Source organism: Lathamus discolor, chromosome 2 (assembly GCF_037157495.1).
Source record: "Lathamus discolor isolate bLatDis1 chromosome 2, bLatDis1.hap1, whole genome shotgun sequence".
NCBI lineage: Eukaryota > Metazoa > Chordata > Aves > Psittaciformes > Psittacidae > Lathamus > Lathamus discolor.
In genome coordinates, this window is record NC_088885.1 from 45,518,972 (window position 1) to 45,538,359 (window position 19,388).

Below are 19,388 nucleotides of genomic sequence, written 5' to 3' on the forward strand. Positions count from 1 at the left end.
TGAGTTGCTCTCTCTAAAAGTGCAGAAGAGCTATTGCTAAAATAGGCCAGCACATTACTTAATACCTAGCCTAAGAAATGGAAATCTGGAATGACTATGGAGGGGTTTTATACTGTAACCCTCTGAGAGGATCTTGGGAGGACTCCTCATAGAAATTTGCCTACTTTGTAACCTCAGAGACAAATAGACCATAGAAACATCTGAGGCTTACCAGGGCACTCACGCTGGGAACCCCTTTGGTATCACAGTTATGTTGGAGGTGTGAAACCAGCCCTTCTGTTTTCCCTCACCAATCCACAAAAAAAGGAGCATTATGATTGTGTTGAGCTGTGCTGCTTTTTTGACTCAGCAAAGAGGGAGCACGAGAAACGTACTCTATAAAAACAACATTTAAAAATAAGCTCTCCCCATTCTCTACAAAATCTGGAGCTGTCTCTGAGGGACAGAGTTTAGGTGTAGACTTTACAGCAGGAGAATATGCCCCTTTGGCACCTCATATAACCTCCTCTGAACTTTCGCTCAGCATTAATCAACTAAGTGCACTGTAAGGAATTAGTGGGAATAAAAAAGAAAACAAGAAGGGTTTGGTTTCGCTGGTGGCTATGTGAGACTGTATTTAAAGAAAAGTAAGTGGTTCTTTCCATATGTTGAATGGCATTCAAGATCCAAATGAACATTTGTTTTTACCTTAGACATTAATCAGGAATGTGCTGGCGAATATCACAGGCAGAAAAATTGCTGGAAAAACTGGGCAGGGATTTCTGTTGTTCAGTATGCTTTAACTGTTCTTTGCTGTAGCTGTTTTAATTAAAGGCTATTGTTTTGGCATTGGAGTGCTCCAATTTTACCAGAAATCATGACACTAAATATGCCATTTATTACAAGGACACAATCTAAAGCATATTAGCTCAGCAGTTGCATCCTTAAATGCCTACAAGTTACAATATGTCAGAAAACGTGGGTTAAAAGGGTTCCAGAACTGAAGCCTAGTCAAAGGGAAACGGCAAGAGAGTTTTATTTTACTCTCTGCTCTGACAGGTCACTGGATTTTGATTATGCAGTCAGATATGGTATTCATCCCCTTGATAATGAAAGGTGGGTGGCTGGCTGGAAAGAAAAGGCATGCAAGACAGCTTTTGGTCATTGTCTGCGCTATTTGTAGTAATCCTCCTTGCTGTCTAACTCGTGTTCAGGAAGGATTTGCGCCTGTGGGGTAGAAGGAATTGAAATCTCTCAAGAGGAAAAAACGATAAGGAAACAATGTGTACTTGCCAGTATTTTTAGGAGAAGATGTTTAACAAAAGAAGGAGCCTGTATTCTGTATTAGATTATTGCATCGCTGGCTGTATTTGCTTTCACTGCTGTCTCACAACTCCAACTCAAGACAATAGAAGGACTGTTGCTCCTTGCTGAAACTTTACCAGCTGGATCCAAATATCACTGATCAAATGTCATAATAACGCAGATCACTCAACATTTAATAAACATACATGGTATTTATAGGGAGATAAAGCCTTAACCACATTTCATTTATGGTCTAGTGTGGACTGGGAGAACACACGTGGTATAACTAGGAAATAGATCAGCTTTTCAGCTGCTCTGTAACTTACCTTTTTTCTTCTTTTTGTTTTTCTTAAGACCTGCAGTGCACCAAGTCAGATTTCCAGATGCTCCTTCCCGGGTCTGAGTCCTGCATCTCAAACCTCCTGCGGCAGAGGACATTACTGTCAAATTCACAGCATGCCAGATAATTCAAGTGAAATGTAACAGTTAAATTGACATTATTGGAACGGCTGCTTCTGTGGTGATGGCAGCATACCCTACAGACAAGGAAAGGGAATTCCCCACCCTGCTTTCCTTGTATCCTCTTGTCTGTAGAAAAGGTGCCTTGGCCTTTATGGACAGTGAGCTACCAGCTTTGAGTCAAAGCTTCTGAGGAGCAGCTGTGATGGTGCTGTCGGCACAGTGTGATGGGACAGAATTTTCTATCCACCCTTGTGCAATTAAAAAAACCCACACTTCAGTTGTCCAGCTATGGAAAAACAGCTAAGTTGTTTAAGTCTTCAAAAGCAGGAACAATGTGGGCCAGCTAATGTCCACATCGTTCCTGGGTACTCAGAAGGAGCAAATCTGTTTCAGGTTCATGCTCACCATGGTTCTACAGCTTCCACCTTCTCTCACCACCTTTCCAAAGGGGCTGCACTAGGTTCATGAGATTCTACTTATTCTGTGATGCCAGAGGTGTAACACTGGGATGAGTTTCCACCATAGCAGCATGTGGAGCTCTGTTTGCCATTTGTATTTATCTGCCCGTATCTTCTCAATCAATTCTACAGTTGTTTAGCTCCAATCACTGTAGACTGTGACATTTAATATCAAATACTCTTCCAAGATTCTCACATTAATAAACACAAACAGTGAATCCTCTTTCTGTTATAATGATGATTTCTGGCATCATTTAAAAGTGCATATTATTATGCCAGTATTAAAAATTGGTACAGCTTCATGCAATGCTGGAATATATATTCAAAAACTAATTTACTTGAGTTGTAATGTTAGGATTATCCTTCTGTCTTTCATGACTGATGCTTCATCTGGAGAATGCTTAATGTTTTCTTGTCAATGAGTGTTAACTCAAATGAATTATTCCAATCTGTTTGCTTTGTCCCTTTCTAACAAATGCAAATTATAATTAAAAAGGGGAAAAAAAAAGAAAAAAAATAAAGAAGAAATGCAAACAGCATTGAAAACCTAGTATGACAACACTGTGGTGATTTTTCTACTCTTAAGTCCACATCAATAAGCAATTTAACAATAGGAGAACTCTCAATGGGAGACCAACAGATGAAATTATTGTATAGCAGACCCTTGGAAGAAATTTTTTCTTTTGCCTATGTAATTGCATGCAGCCATCCTTGTGTGAAATCCCCCATCAGATTACAGGGTTTGTTGTATGTAAATTGAAGACTAAATGCTTGGTAGCAACTTCCAGCTCTGCAATGCTGGAAATGAGTTTTTTAATAGGAAATGAGATTAGTAATATTTTAGTCAACAAAAATGCAGAAAATTTCTGCATAAAGATGAGAAAATTATTAATGCAAACGGACTTTAAAAACCAAGAATGAACAATTGTAAAATTCTTCATATTACTATTCATAAAAATTTCTGTACATTATTTATTAAACAATGAATGGGATATTGCAACAAATTAATTTTACTTTGCTGGATATAATATTAACTGAGCTTTCAGTCAGCAACAGGTTGCATAATTTAGTGGCTTCTATTTTTAATATGATTTTATATAGTTCTCAAAGTAAGAAATGTGAAAAATTACAATGAAACCAGTTAAGATTATAGAATAGACTTTTGCAAACCATGAACCAGGTGCTAAAACAAGAAATAGGTATTTCCAGTCCCTTTTATGCTGCAGTTTATTAGATTAACCTTCAGAGAATTTCAGAAGCTAATGTGAGAAAAGAGTTCTTGGACTTAAAATTCCTCTGCAAATGCAAAAGTAGTTCCTCCAGCATAAATTTGCCTTCCTTTGTAGCCAATAGCCAGAAAAAACTGATCAGGTATTAATAAATTATTAATATTATTTATAAACACTTATTTTTTTTTAAATGGTTCTTGCCGTTTGGGCTGGACTACAGCAGAGCTGAGAAAACTAAGGAAGACCTGTGTCATGGAGAAGAACCAACAGATGGCTGGAACACTGAAACAAAATGTACATCACCATTACTCATGCAGTTTTAGGCAAAGACATTCCTGTTTCTAAGAGCCTGCTGGCTTTTAATAGCCTGGCTACAGTTGAAGTATAACAAAGTTTTGCATTTTCCCCTAAGAAAGATATAAAATGTGACGGGTACCCAGAAGGGGGTCTCAGACTTCAGCACGATCTTGTTGGGAATAAGAATTTTATCAGTGGAGAAGTGAATACTAATGTCTTCTCCAGCTTGTTCAACACAAAGGTGATAACTGTTCTGGGCTCCTGGCAGAAAGCTGCAGCTCCTCAAAATCTCTTAAAATTCCTCCAGGTAGTTCTTCAGCTTCAAAGAGTGACCATGGGAATGAATTTCCTATTTCCATAAGGAAGAGATGTCTCTCTCCCTCCCTCTATAAAAGCTTTAAAGAAGTATTTCCTTAGTTAAATGAAGAAACCTAAGGAACTAATTTTAACTGCCAAATATAGCAAATCCCCAGCTATTACTGGTTCCAGCAATATGTTCTCTACTTATAAATGAGGATATTGCTACAAAAAGGAATACCTCTAAAATGGGCGAGTCATGCACCTGTTCCAAAAAAACATATAAAACAACTTAAAAAAAAAATCCTTACACACTGAAAAAAAACCCTCCAAATATTTACAAGCTCCTACTGCCAACAATAGTATTCTGTTCTATACAGGATAAAACCTAAATAAAGCCAGTGGTCCCCAAGGACTGACAATCTAAACACACCCCAGGGAAACCCACAGAGGAAATAACAGAGGAGCAGTAAAGTTGTTTTATTTGTTGCATTATTAACATCTTAATTCATACCTTAGCAGCTACATTATAGACTGAATCTGTAGAGGGCCATGAGTTTTGCACTGGGGTTACTGCCAGCTAGTTTTTCCCCTTTTATGTCTTTGAGGCCTTTGAGGAATAAAAAGCAACTACTCACCGTGGCTATAATGGGGACAATAGTGGAAGGGAAGAACTTTTTTCTCACTTTTTACTCCTCTCCATTAGTCTTCATTTCTTTCCTTATTTTCCTAAGACAAAGATTACTTCAACAAACAAGCAGATTAAAATTGGATAACTGAAGCTATTATCACCCGTGGCTGTCATCCCTCCCTCTCTTGACTGATGTCACTGCAGTTTTCAGCTCAATGTGCAAATGTAAGCCCATCTCAGACCTTCGTTGCTGTGAGATGTGCAGTTGAAAACAGTATTTTGGGAGCCAATTTGCAAGGAAAGTGGGTCCTGGCATCCTTTGGAAGGGCAGAAGCAGCTTCCTGTTCCATCCTGCTGTCTTTAAACCACAGTCACATCTGTCTGAGCTCTGAAACCATCAGCCAGTCAGAGAGTGATACTTCTAAGGAGTTATTATATTTTTTTCACAGTAGAGAGCATGCAGTGAGCATAAATATTTTCAAAACTTCCCTTAACTTTTTTCCTTCCTGCAAAGCTCCTGGGCTTGCTGTTCATCTCATTCAGACAGTAGTCTGTACAGTCCCTACAACTGCCTGCAAAGTGTGCGCTGCACACAGAACAGAAATCAAAGCCATATTCTGTAGTCTGCTTTTGTGTAATCCCAGCTCAAGTTTCCAGTCTCAGTTTTTAAAATGTGATTAAAGTGTAAATTACAAAAGATAACACTACTCCCAAGGACAGAAAAATATTAAAATAAGTTTGCAAAGCTAAGAGAGAAATATCAGTCACTGGCAAGAAGCAGCCTAGGATCCAACTGAATTGCATGCCATTTAGAGAAACAAACAAATGCAACAGAATTAATCAGCAGATGTAAAAGAGGGTGCGATGCTGATACAAAATAGATGTAGGAGAGGGCATGAAACATTAACCATGTGCATCAAATCATCGTCTGGTTTCTTCACAGATGGAAAAAGCTCTGAAGAAATGCTACAAGATTTTTGGAAGAGGGTTTCAAGCTGGACATGAATTAAAGACAAATGAATCCAATCTGTGCCGCTTGCTTGTTCACTCATATGTACACGCAGACACACAAATCCTATTTTCATGAAGTCAGTTCGCCATCCTGGATTTCTGACCCTTGCTCTTCCTTTGCCACATCAGGCATAAACTTTAAACTGAGCCTGGAAGGCCAGGGTGTGGTGCCACAACAGCACCATAAAAAATAGATGTGTTTTTTTTCTGCATTTGCATTCCTGACACATTCCTCACGACTCCTATGAACAAGACTGAAGACTCGGGAGAGAAAGATGTAGAAACAGTCAGGCACAGCAAATAGAATTAGGAAATATTTTGAAAATAGACTTGCAAGCCAGGACACGCAATAGCAAAATTCAGTTTAAGTCTCAACAACACAAGTTCAAAGGTTTGAATTACTCAAGAACATCCTGTGTTTAGCCAACACTGCTAATCTGGTGCATCTCTTCTTTGTCTGGCCAAGGTTTCTTCCCTTCCCTTCTCAACATACCCAGCAGAGATAAATGCAATATTACAGACACTCATAAGCAGAGAGAACGTGAGCAAAACATCAGCACAGCTATGAAAGGCAGGCCATATATCTACAGTCATGATGGGTTCAAATTTTGTTTTCTTGTTCTTCCTGCTGTTTGCCAGGGATAAATGGCAATTGTACTTTCTGACTGTGTTCAGCTGGGCTCTACGCCATTTTTTTGCTGTTTTTGATGGCAGAGTTCTCAAAGACATATATTAAACTATCTGGCCCATGTAATAACTCACTGGGGCTACACTTTTGTTTCCAAGGAGGCCCTATAAGAAAAGGGGAAGTAGGTTTTTTTTTAGAAAGGCAGCAGACTTCTGCATTAGTAACATTAAACTTTCCCATGGAATTTCAACAGCATTAGCAAATTATTTTGCTAAAAACCCAGCAGGCTTTGCAGACTTTTTTTTTGGGATTTCAACAGAGAAAAATATGCAAGCTTGACACCCACCCCTTGATTTTGTAAACTCCCTTACAGTCTGCCCTGTGACCATTCCTAAATACACTAATGTTACTGAGTTAATCTCATTAATGGTAATGCATCCACAAACAAATTGCCGCAGTAGTGTAGTTACCTCAATTAACTTTTTAATCTATTCACTCTGCAGAACTAGAGGTCATTTTCTATTAAAATATCTCCCTCCCACATCCTTATCACCCTTTGCAACTTATGCGAGTTAACATTAGAAATCCTGTCCGTGCTATGTCAGGAAGAAGACATGATGACAAAGACAGAAAAAGACCTTATTCTTTACTAATGTAACACAGACACGGCCCAAAGAGAACATCTGCCTTTTTTCATGAATACATCTAATTATGGCAAATTGTTAACACCTTGAAGAGAAGTTTCATAGAAGGGTAAATTTTAACATATGCTATCCTCACACGTAAAACATCCCATACTTCATACTCTTCCAAACATATGCACTTTTTCCTACAACAATTTATTAAAGACTTTATTTTGAAAAGGACTTCTACCTGCTTTACATTCCTGTGGATGCATTTTTAGTGCTTTCAATTATTTGCCTGTCCAAACAATTCCATAGAAACATCACACTATGTAATCTGGAAATGCAGTCAGGAGATGAGACAGCAAGACCTGCAAAACTGCAAATGCAATTATTTCTTCACTCACAACTTGAAGCCACCACAATTTAGGTCTCTTGCAAAACCATGACTTTAGGTTATTTGGGCACCAAAAGCTGCCTGTCCACCTAGCAGCTTATGCTACTCTTCCCCTTGAGTTCCACACTAAAGTCACAGTGAATAATTTGACACTAATATTACCATGGCAACAGCCTGATGTCATGTGTATACAGAGTTATGATTGACATTCCTGCAGTATCCAACAAAAGGGGAAGAGGGAGAAAACCAGACACAGCTCCAATACTAATGGGGGAACCAGTATCACTGGCACCGTAAATATTGCTTTATTCATAAATCTGCTTTCTCCTGCTTTTCACCATGTTGACATTCCTGTGAAGGCCTCCCATCAAAGCCCAAAACACATGCTCAGTGCAGAGGGGGCTTCTTCACATGTGCCTAGATTTGGCCAGAGGACAGTGGGTGCCCTTCTGACAGTACTTTCCTCAGGGAGAGGACTCCGCTACAACATGAAAGATTTTTGCCACAGAGGTTAGTCTTAGGAATGTACCTTTTAAATGTCACAGGTATAGCCTAAAATAACAGAAGACATTAAACTGAGTGGTTTTTCCCCTCTGAGGATAGTCTTCAGGCTTTCAGCTGGGCTGTAAATCTATTTTTTTTTGCTGATGTTTATCAGCACTTACAGAAAGACAGACGCAAACCATTAGGAATAGGATAAAATAACATCTGTTAAATATTTTTAAACTCAATGTCTGCAGAGTTCTCATAAGGGTATATAAGCAACACCAAGACGAGAATGGAAACAGCCTTTTATTCTAAATTTCATCTGTACAAGGAAAGCCGTTTTACACAGCTTTGTAAATTCTGCGTAAAAGAGCTATTGTCATCCAATGTCACTGTGCTTATACTAATAACAACTTTTAAACATGGAGTACATTATTAACAACAAAAACCATTAACAAACAGGCATAAAAGACACAGATATGTGTGCTGATATTTCACATATATTCTAGAAACAAGTTGGCGCAAAAATAAAATGTGCCAGTAAAAAAAAATAGGCATTTTTTAAAATCACACAATACATGATTTTCTTTCTTGCTTTCTTTCCTTTTTGTACATGATATGCTGAGATCCATTCTCAAGCCTTTTCACATCAGGATTTGCAGGCACTTCAGCAACCCAGCTATATTTTTTACAATACATGAACTTCAGACCAACAAACATAAAAAACAGCTGCTGCAAAAGAAATTCTCATATCCCATATGCACATTCAAATGTTACTCACTCTTAGAGCAATCTTTTTTGCTTTAGTAATTTTTGGATACTGACATGTTTTCAGGATGATGTGTAACAGTTTGTCTCCACTTCTCTCTCATTCATATACTTAAAGATTTATTTTTAATGTAGCATCATGATTCAACAATACAGTATATGGAAGCACCAGGCAATTGTCCACAAAGCTTCACAAATTATAAAAAGAAGGAATTGTTTTCTTTTCACTTTTTTGATCCAAAGAAAATGTTTGATTTCTTCTGCTCTTGCTTCAAGCTATCTCCAAAATTTGCCCAAGGACAACTGTGCATCAGATGACCGCGGGACAATACCCTCCCTAGCTCTCTTCCTAGACACGTGTCATAAGACAAAATTAATTTAGAAGTAAAGCAAAACAGAACTCAGTTGTATGTTTGTTCGTGATTTCCCATCTTCAATAAAATAGCAAAATATACTTATCAAGGGCTTGGCTGTGACTGTATAAAAAGTCTCTCTCCAGTTATTTCGTTTGTAATGGGCTGTGTATTAAGATTATAAGGCAATTGTAACAGGATTCTCAGGATAACGGAAAGCTTAATAATGTTTTCCTCATGAGTCAGGATAAAGGCTTTTTTAATAAGCTCAGAGTGGGGAGAGAGAGAAAAAGAGTGCATATGTGCATAATAGGAAAAAGACAGTTTTTCAGCATAGAGACACTTAAATATTGATCAACAAAGACTGGTAATGACTCCACCATAAAACATCTTAGAACTGCAACTGCAATCCAGAGTAGAGCTAAGCTTCCTCCACTCAAGAGTGATATGTAACCCTCCTCCTGACCCAAGAGAAATAAAAAAGAACATGTCAATGCTTCCTTGAACCTCAAATTCATTAATTTTATGCCACAAAGCTGCATGTTGGTGTAATAAGTCACAGCAAAATAAAACACATTACAACAAATCCTAGTACTAAGCCATTGACAACTACTGACTGGGCTATGGGACTCAGTACACAGGGGCAGCATTGCTCACTTCCACTTTGATTGTCAAATGGTGGAACATCCTTCCATGAATTCAACACTTGAGACAGAACGGCAAAGACATAAGGCCCACCAATGCTTTGCCTGTATTTTTAAAGGCACTGAAACAGACAACGGATATATTCCTTAGTACCATCAGTTTAAAAAGTTTTCAAAATATAAGTCTTTGTATGAAAATGTTCCTTATTGCATGATAAGTTGATCTTCATTTTCTTCACCTCAAGAATAAAATGGTCTTCCCTTTTCTGGTGTTTGCAATCTGTTCAGCCTCGCTACCTGAGATGGTGAAGGCGGTACATCTTGCCTGAAAGGACCTTTAGGAGGGGTATAATTAGGGTCCTGAATTTTCTTATAAGAGTCATAGTTGCTAGGCCCTTCAGAAGAAGTTTTTTTTTTCAGTTGTTGCTCTTTCCGCCTCTGCTCCTGACGGAGCAGTTCTTGTGTTTCTAGCATTACCCTGGCATTGAAGCCATGTCCCCCCATATAGCCATTCCTTGATCCCTGGTAGCTGGAATATCTGGGATTTTCCTTTGCAGTCTGGAATCCTTCTCCAGGGGAATAGCTCTGCTCCCAGGAGTCTTGAGATACAGAACTGGCATTTTTTCTGCTTTGCCTGGAAAGAAAAATAGAAGATGTTTTTAAGACAAATGTTCTGGTTCCACTTCTACTGTTACTAAAAACAATTCCTGGAAAGAGGGGCGCTTCTGCAATGTCATCAGGTTTCCCCCAGCTATAGCATTCTCCAGAAGTCATGTTCTCTTCTGCTGCAAAGAGGAATCAAAGAGGCATCTTGCGTCTTTTATTAGGAGAACATTTCCTACAGAGTTGAACTCTATTTCTGTGCCTCTCCAGGAGGAATATGTCATGAAAACCCATCCAGTGCTACAACCATGATCATGTTCTCAAGAAAAGTACTACAGTTCAGTTGCAAACTAGGAAAGACCTAAGATGTCGTGCTTCTTAAGAAACCAGATAACAGCCAACACTTGTAAAGTCACTCATGAAAGATTTGAATCTGGACTCACACTTGATTAAAAATGCAACAGGCAGATCTTTAGAGCACTTGTTCTAACACTGCACAAGACAGAAGATAAAGCTCATTATTGATAGGTAGTTTACACAGATGAGAGTTTCTTCCTCCCATTTCCAGAACTAAAGAATTTTGTGCTGTCAGGACTGTTTCCCAGATTACTATAGTTTTCATGAAAGAGAAGGCAGAGATAACCTTTTTTGTTCATTTTTTTGGCTCCACGGGGGTAGACAAATAAATCAAATATATATAGGAATTACAAATTCTTATATCTTTTCACAATAAACCATCATGTTGTTTTAAAAGCAGATTATGGTTTTGAAATAGCTTTAATTTACTATCAAGCTGCTAGATGCTTTTATGAATTTAAAATAGATTGGTGATGATAAAGCAAAACAATTTTGTGCAGCAGCAAAAGAGATACCCACCTTGAGATTAAAATTAGTGTATGAGAATCAAGCAGTAAACCAGAATATATTGCGACATTAATCAATAAGAAATTCATTTAGTTGTTTGTATGTGGCTTGGTTTCTCATGTCAACACACATGACTCAATGTGGCCTCATCCAATGAATACGAAATGAAGACATAGGAGACCCAGAGGATATTTCTACCATTAGTAAAAACAAGAAGTCACCTTATGGTTTTGCAATCTTCCTTCCACACACATAATTTGAAAATGACCATATCCACCTTATTTCATAATAGATTTTGAGACCTCTGGACGAAAATTGTTATTCAGGACAAATGTAAATTATTACAGCATAAATTACAACATATCTAAGTCCTCATGCAAATTTTTAAAGCTGGTCTTGATATTTGCATATCCAACTTCGCCAAAGAAAAGATGTTTCTGTGCCATGTTTTATCACTCCCTGGAACAAGAGCAAATTGAACGAACCTCTGTAGGCTACGAAACTGTCAGGTTTCTGATCTAGAGCAAGATAAATCTGAAGTGCTAGAAAATTAACTTGGAGTTAAACACTGCTTTTACAGTTTCACGTGGGACAAGAGGATGACTAGCTGAACTGATTTAATTTTCTGACTGTTTTCTGGTACTTGTTCAGAATTAGTTGGCCCACTTTCCCTGCCTTTCTGGGAAGATCCTTTAAAACTGACTTGAGTTTATTTGCCTTCACTACTAATGATCTGAATTTACAAAGTGGAAAAAAGGAGGATCCTAGAGACTATACAAGATGAAAAGCAACAAAGCTCAAGAATGAATCCAGTGTAGAAACTTTAATCATTACAAAGCCACAGTTGCAACATTAAGCTTGGGACCTAAGTTTCAGAGTAACGATAAGATTTCTTTAAAGATCAGTCACAGAGTCACAAACAGTTTGTAAAGCTAGATAATGGGTTGTCCCAGCTTGTTATAGGAGTATCATGGTATTTACAGCACTCGACTTTAGCCCAAGGTCCTGAAATTCCTTCCTCTCTCAGCACAGTTCAAACACACAGAGTGCTCAAAGTCATCAAATTATCATTAATTACTTAGTAACATGCAGCTCTAGCTTGCTATAATTTCTCATGTTGAAAACTGCACTGAAGGAAGTTCTGTCTAAACAAGCATTTCTATGACCCAAAGCATTATTTTATAAATTTCTTGTAAACTAATTTTGTGTTGAGAGTTACTAATTTCTGCCACTGGAACTGTATTCAACTATCTTCCAACTTTTACATGCTACCAGTGATTGAGCAGAACAGAGTAACCGAGTTTTAAGAATCATAGTTTTAAAACTAAAAATACCCTCCCCAGCTTAAAAGACACATTAGCATCTGTGCTCTTCCACCCAATCTGTGTATTGCTGGAACTAGCAAAACTGAAAGAGAATTTCTCTGGAAAAACAATATGGCATTAATAGGTGCGGTCACTTCAGAAGGAAGGTAGAGATAAGAAGCAAAGGGAATATAAAAGATCTTCAGAATGGCTAACAAACAATCTAAGAAAACAAATTAACTTTACATTTTCCTTTCCCCCCTTCCAAATTTAACAGAAGGATTCTACACTGAAAGGTGCTATAACATGTGAAAATCTGAGAGACCTATTTTACTTTCAAAGATGTTGGTAGGATAAGAGTTCATGCTTAGAAAACTTTGATTATGAAGCTTCTGTTTGCTTCCCCCCCAAAAAAAGGAGTTATGGTATGCTTGTTAAAACATGTTGTCATAATTTTTTTTTACATACCATTTCCACATGGGACACAAAAAATAACAGGACCTTGTTGGAAAGGAATTGGACATTAACTTCTGGTGTTAAGGATTCTTCATTCAACCATTGCCACTGATATTTGAAAATAAAAACAGTATTTGCACAGTGCTTGACAATGATAAATAATTTACAATACTAGTTGAGCAAACTTTTAATAATTCTTAAAGCTAAATATCAAATAAATACCAATTTTTCTCACACAGCAAATCTAAGATTTTTTTTTAAATACAAATTTTTTTAGATGAAAAGTATATTATTTTTCAGCATTCCTTTGCTAATGACTCAGTAATTTAGAAGATATATATATATATATATATGGGAAACTTGAAGGTCCGTGATTTTTTGGATAGAGTTTCTCAGCTCTGTATTCTTTTGTTTGAGGTCTTGAGATTTTTTTTTTTCCCTTTTAATATTCGCTCTGTATTAGCATCACAAAGACAGAATTTCTATCCAGTAAAGAATTAGGCAGCAGAAAAAAAAATATTGTCTGACATGTCAAAAGGGGACAACCCATGTCATGCTCAGGAGAGTTTTCTAATTGCAGAAAATTAAACTGGATGGTGTGTCACAAAGAATAGCTTTGTTTCAGTGTCTCAGTTCTGTTGGGTGCTCAATTCTGCTGGGTGCTGAAATCCCACTGAAATCAGCTCTGAAATAATCCTCCTAAAGTAAACAGCTGCCACATGCTCTCATTTAAGAAATTTTATGCCTCTTCCACACCAAACACATTCCACCTTATATCAATGCTAAACAAAAGTGTCTGCACCAAGTACAACATTTTCCTTCCACAAATGAAATTAGCTCTAGGGTTATATACGTTGAATAGATTCAGACAGTTACCATACCTGGGTAATGAGCTGTACTGCCGTTGAGCTTGCTGGAAACTCTCCCTTTCTTCTTGCCGCTGCCGCTGCATTTGAACCTCTACTGATACTGAGTGTCTGCCACTCTGTGAGTACGTCTTGGTGCTTGGCTACAAAATGAAAATGAAAATGTCTTCAACAAAGCAGAAAAATACCCACAAAAGAGCTACCATTTAAATTGCTATTGTACACATATGGTTACATTTGTTTCAACATGTGGTTCAAGTTGCTTTTTCACACTAATTAGGTTAAATTCTGACCCATAACAGTGTCCTGTGCTGTCGTACCATTTCTGAGATATATCAAGAAAATATTGGTCCAGATTGGATTATGGATTATGGTATAACACTGAAATTTAATTTGGTGGAACAGATCTTTAGACACTGTAAGTTAGCCTAGCTATGGTAATTAATACTAAGTTTTACCCCACTAAGGATCTGAGGGAGGATGGAGCACAGCAGCTCTTCCAGACCTCACCAATATGCTCAATTGATGCTCTCTCTTAGCAAAGCCATCCTATTTTGCTTTTGGTCCAGACATGCACCAATTGTTTTTCCAAGAGATAGGGAAATATTTTCTGGTTCAACATGATCAAGTAGATAGATTTAGCCTCTCTTATGGAGACTGGGGAATCCTGTATCTCTGAGAAGGATTTTAGATAACATTTTCATGAGATGACAATTTGAGGCCAATACTTAAATGCAAGTGAAAATGGATGGCCTTTCTGGGAATAGAGAGCATTACTTATCAAGACTTGACAGAATGGCTTCATTCAAACTTTGGATTATGAAAAAGTTTACTTTTGTAGAGAGAGCACTTTTCATTTTACATTACTACTGTCTTCAGATTTTGTGATTTCAAATTGAAAATAAGGTGCTACAAAAGTCATAGAATGTTATGGGTTTTTCTTGTTTTAATAATCTGGTTTCACCTAACAAAGAAATAGAGCATTATTTTATCTATCTCCTTAAAATTACCAGTTCTATTCAAAACATGTAAGCCTAATCACTCAGAGGTTAGGGAGCATAACCACTTATCTGAGCCTGGAACTGAAACAGCTTGTCTCTGACTCGCTTTTTTAAAAGCATTTTCGCCTTTTTATTTGTACCTTCCCTCAAAACAAACATCTCTTGTTTTAAGCATTATAATTTCTGCAGCAGAAAGATATCATAATGGCTCATGAATATCTGCAAGATAAAAGGCTTTGCAAAAGCTTTATAAAATGAAGTCAAGTTTTAGAAACTAGAAAGTTGCCATTTGTGACATTAATTTCTCCTTTGTCATACTATACAATCAATTGCCTGCAGGTAGCCAGAAACACAACAAATTTGAAACAGATGTACAACATTTAGAAAGTTAATTTTTGATAAAAATAAACTTCTGACAGGGCATCAGCCTTGCTCAGAATTGAACAATTTGGTGACAACTGCCTTTCCTATTTTGAAAAGATTATTGTGCAAAAGAATCAGAATGTGAAAGCATAAACTATGAGTAATGAAGAGAATCCTTAATACAACATTGATGTCTAGTTCAGAATAGACTTATTCTGTAAAAACCTCAGTAAAACAGTAGTTCTAATGAAAAATGCTTTAGGAATGGTGTGATGAAGCAACACGTTGAGAAAACAGAATCGTGTGTCAGCCTTGTGAGAAATTTTCTTCGAGATGAATAAGCTATACTTATGTATGTCCAAACCAACAACCCCCATGGAGATTTCCTGCTATATTAAATGAGGGCAACACATACAGAGCAGTGTTTCAGTTATTGCATATGTCAACATTTCTAACTTTCTTGACTTTATTGAGAATCATCTGACATTTTATTGAAGAGCTCAGCTTATGGAAGCGAGTGATTACCTAAAAATCACAAGATTTACTTGTGAATTCCCTCCAGTGTGGTTATAAGCAGTTTACAGAGAACCATAGGGAAACTCAGAAGTTCCCATCTCAACTTCTCCATAAGGAATGAAAACATTTAAACTAAGATTCTAGAGAAAATCTCCTCATTTCATGGGTTCTAATTTAACAATGTTGGAAAGCTTGCAGCTACATTGTGTCATATGTGAGACAGTAGTTTTCACACATAAGACATGAAATCAGAATTGCTTCTCTTTATTTGAAAACACAGATTTGACTTTTTTTTTATTTCACTGTAAATATAACATATTGAAGAATTTTACAGTACAGGGAATGGTTAAATTACCAAACAGGTGGAGTGGAAATTGAGCTGCTGCTCAATTTAGGTTTTTAGAAAACACTAAAGTACATCATCTAGAAAGCATGAATGCAAGTACATGTGCACACATGAGCACAGAGCTGAAGCTGCCACAAAAGCCTTTACTAAAGTGACAGAGCTTTGAAAGCCTTAATGGACTATGAATGGACTAAGATAAAAATGTAGCTTCAGAGATTTATTTATTTTTTTTTTAATGCACAAAAGAACCAGTGGTTAGAGGCAGGGGCTATCACGCCTGTCTGCCCACTGCAGGGCATGCCCAGAATAACTGGACCTGAGGAGTCAGGTCTGGATCCTCTGCAGGTCACAAAGAATTTAATCTAATGGACAGCATTTATAATTTGATGGGTCTAAAAGCAAATATCTGAAATCCATTATCTGATTTTCTGAAGGTATGAGTACCTGTACGCCCTGTTAAGCTAAATGGATTTGCAATACTTAACTAATCTGAAAAGGATACTTATTTAGAGTCCTGTCTGCATGTTGTTCAAATCTACAATAAGTCGTCCCTATAATCAAATCTGCTATCTGATTTCAAGCATCCAAAAAATATAGCAATGAGACATAAACTCCCTCTGTTTGTAATCAAATATTCCATATCATAACACATAGGTATATTTAACCATCTTATTAATGAAAAGACCTTTCTTTCAATTCTTCCCATTAAAACCTCAGTGATACCATAATGAGTTCCCTTGGTATATGGTTATGATTATGATTATACAAAGACTTAAAAGTCTTAAATACTGCTTTTTGGATCCTTAACTTGTTCAGAAAAATACAAATCACCATACAATGATTTATCTTCTTAGTATGCTTTCAATTAAAGAATATAAACCAAAAATATTGATGTCATAAGTAACTTTAGTCTTCAAAAGCTAAATGGCTATTTTGTTTCAGTCCCCAAAGTATTATTTTATACATACATATTTATACAAAATATATACACAAACACACATCTATATAAAAGTATACCCCATTGATGTCAGTACAAAATGGAGGTAATTAAAAAAAGGTGAATTATTTTCACGTCTTTCAACAGCAACCAAAGAACATGTATAAGGAATACACATAACAGTAATTTTAACACTGATATCAACACAAGGCTAACTATAATTATAACAATCTGAAATCATCCAACAAACCTGGCAACAGCTCAGTCTTCACAGCACAGATTGATAAGAACTCTGGCCTTGTTTGCAATGAGATGTATGACAAGCACTGACCTTTTAAATGAGGATGCGGTCAAGGCCACAATAACAACCAAGGCTGCATTATACAAATAAATGTATGTTCATGTCTTCCACAATACATTTAAGTGGCAATGATAATTATTGTGTTCAGCATTGTTAAACAATACTCAGTATGTAAAACTGTGCTTTAAGATACATGAAATTGCACAGCTCTTTTCTCAAAGAGGCATTACTTTAAAACCAGGACTACAAAGTTAGAAGTTTCTACAGATTTCTCATTTTATGCAAATAACATTTTTTTCAATTCACAGAGAATGTATGCCCATGTCTCATATTGCAATCACCACTACCAGCAGTAAAGGGCACCATATTTTACAGATTAAGGTACCTCCTCTCTTTCCTTGCTACACCAGTGGCTGCCCATGCAGTTTCTTTCCCTGCAGAGTGGCATTTCTGCACATGGAGTGTAGCTCTGTATGGTGGCAGCAGCGATCCTCCAGGACTGGCACAGATCAAAGTTGCCACAGAGAATTGCAGAGGAGATCATGGGTGTGATCTGGATTTTCAGGGAGATTCAACCACTTCAGGTGACAGGGGATCCATCACTTGAGGTGACACACCTATCCAACAGCCTACTCCCAAAGGGACAAACTGGGAGTAATGCTTACTCAGAATCATAGAACTCCTTTGTGTTGACAAAGAAGTAGTTAATAGGTAGATTAATAAAGGAACAAATCCCTTAGTATTTTCCCTGTTATTAAAAAGACCATTATTTAATATAAAATAAATATGCTGTTTTTTTCCAGATTAAGCTCTGTGTTTAACCAAGAAATTTCAAGTTCAGCTGGAAGTCAGTAGATACAAGGCCCCCAAAACATCCATGGTTCTTACAGTTCAGCACTAATTAGACATAGATGAGGTTAAATGACCTTGCCTGCTTTATGTGTAAATGTACTTGGCACAGATGACAGACAATCCAGTAACTGTGTATATCAAAATTCAGAGTGATAAAAAACATTCAGTGGTTCTGGGACATGTCCTTGAAAACTATTTTTACTTCCATCTTTTTGTTTATGTTGCTATGGTGAACAGTACATGTAGCAATATTTCTTTCAAAAATTGTCAACAGGTATGTGTATTAGTTCAAACACCATGTAATAAGAAAAATCCCATCCCTTTGTGTATCTTTCTATGGTGCATATGTAGGAAGCTGAATGGTGTGGTATGGGATAAAGATTTCCATTCTATGTATAGCAGCAGCAGAAAGAAAATCTTCGGCACGGTAGAAACAAGTCATTTAGCCCTGAAATTCTGCCTGAGTTATTTACACGCACTGCATGCCTGTGAGCTATAAATCGTTTGTTTACAAACTAAAATTGTTTCATTTCTTTTAAAAATCTTCTATCTTCATTTTCCATTTCGTAAAAAAGATTGAAACTAGTGGTGGAAAAAAGTTTTAAATATGAAATTTTAAAGTCAGAGTTTAAATCTTGGCAAGAAATTAATGGTATTTTATGAAATCCTTTGCAGGTTTGACACAGAATGGATATTAACCACGCAGCTGAAGAGAAACTACCTGTGGAGAGTCTGCCCTTCGTAACTTTGGTTTCCCCTCTGAAACTATTGGGGTAGGAGAAACAGCAATTTAGGTCCTAAGGTGTTCTTTGTCTATGAAAAAAATATCCTGAAAGAGACTCTTAAAATGGATTCATAATAGAAAGAATTAATATGCTACTTTTCTTTCTTATTAATGGGTTGACTAATTTCACATAATTTACAGCCTGATACAAAATTTAAAATGTTTGTTTTGAATATAGTCTGCTATTAATTTTCCAGGTAAAATTAATATGCTACAGTTGAAGGTACAGCAATAAAAATCACGTTTTTGTTTTTCTGAAAGAATTCATTATGGCTTTGAATAGGTCAAGGATGTGAATACAGGGATCACAGAATCATAAAATACTCAGGGTTGGAAAGGACCTTAAGATCATCTAGTTCCAACCCGCCCTGCCATGGGCAGGGACACCTCACACTAAACCATGCCACCAAAGTCTCTGTCCAACCTGGCCTTGAACACCGCCAGGGATGGAGCATTCATAACTTCCTTGGGCAACCCATTCCAGTGCCTCACCACCCTAACAGGAAAGAACTTAGTACTTATATCCAGTCTAAACTTCCCCTGTTTAAGTTTTAACCCGTTACCCGTTGTCCTGTCACTACAGTCCCTAATGAAGAGTCCCTCCCCAGCATCCCTATAGGCCCCCTT

At 37.1% G+C, this 19,388-nt stretch overlaps 1 protein-coding gene across 11 annotated transcripts in view; it reads right to left on the reverse strand.

Moving 5' to 3' along the window:
• Positions 1–8,096: 8,096 nt before the first annotated feature.
• PARD3 (par-3 family cell polarity regulator) overlaps positions 8,097–19,388 on the reverse strand; it is a 458,414-nt gene continuing 447,122 nt past the window's right edge. For all 11 annotated transcript variants that reach the window (XM_065666724.1, XM_065666723.1, XM_065666722.1 and 8 more), the window contains 2 exons: positions 13,677–13,804; positions 8,097–10,202 (listed from right to left, as the gene is read on the reverse strand). In XM_065666724.1, coding sequence (XP_065522796.1) covers positions 9,809–10,202; positions 13,677–13,804 — 522 coding nt within the window. In that variant the 3' untranslated portion in view covers positions 8,097–9,808. The remainder of the gene's footprint in view (positions 10,203–13,676; positions 13,805–19,388) is intronic.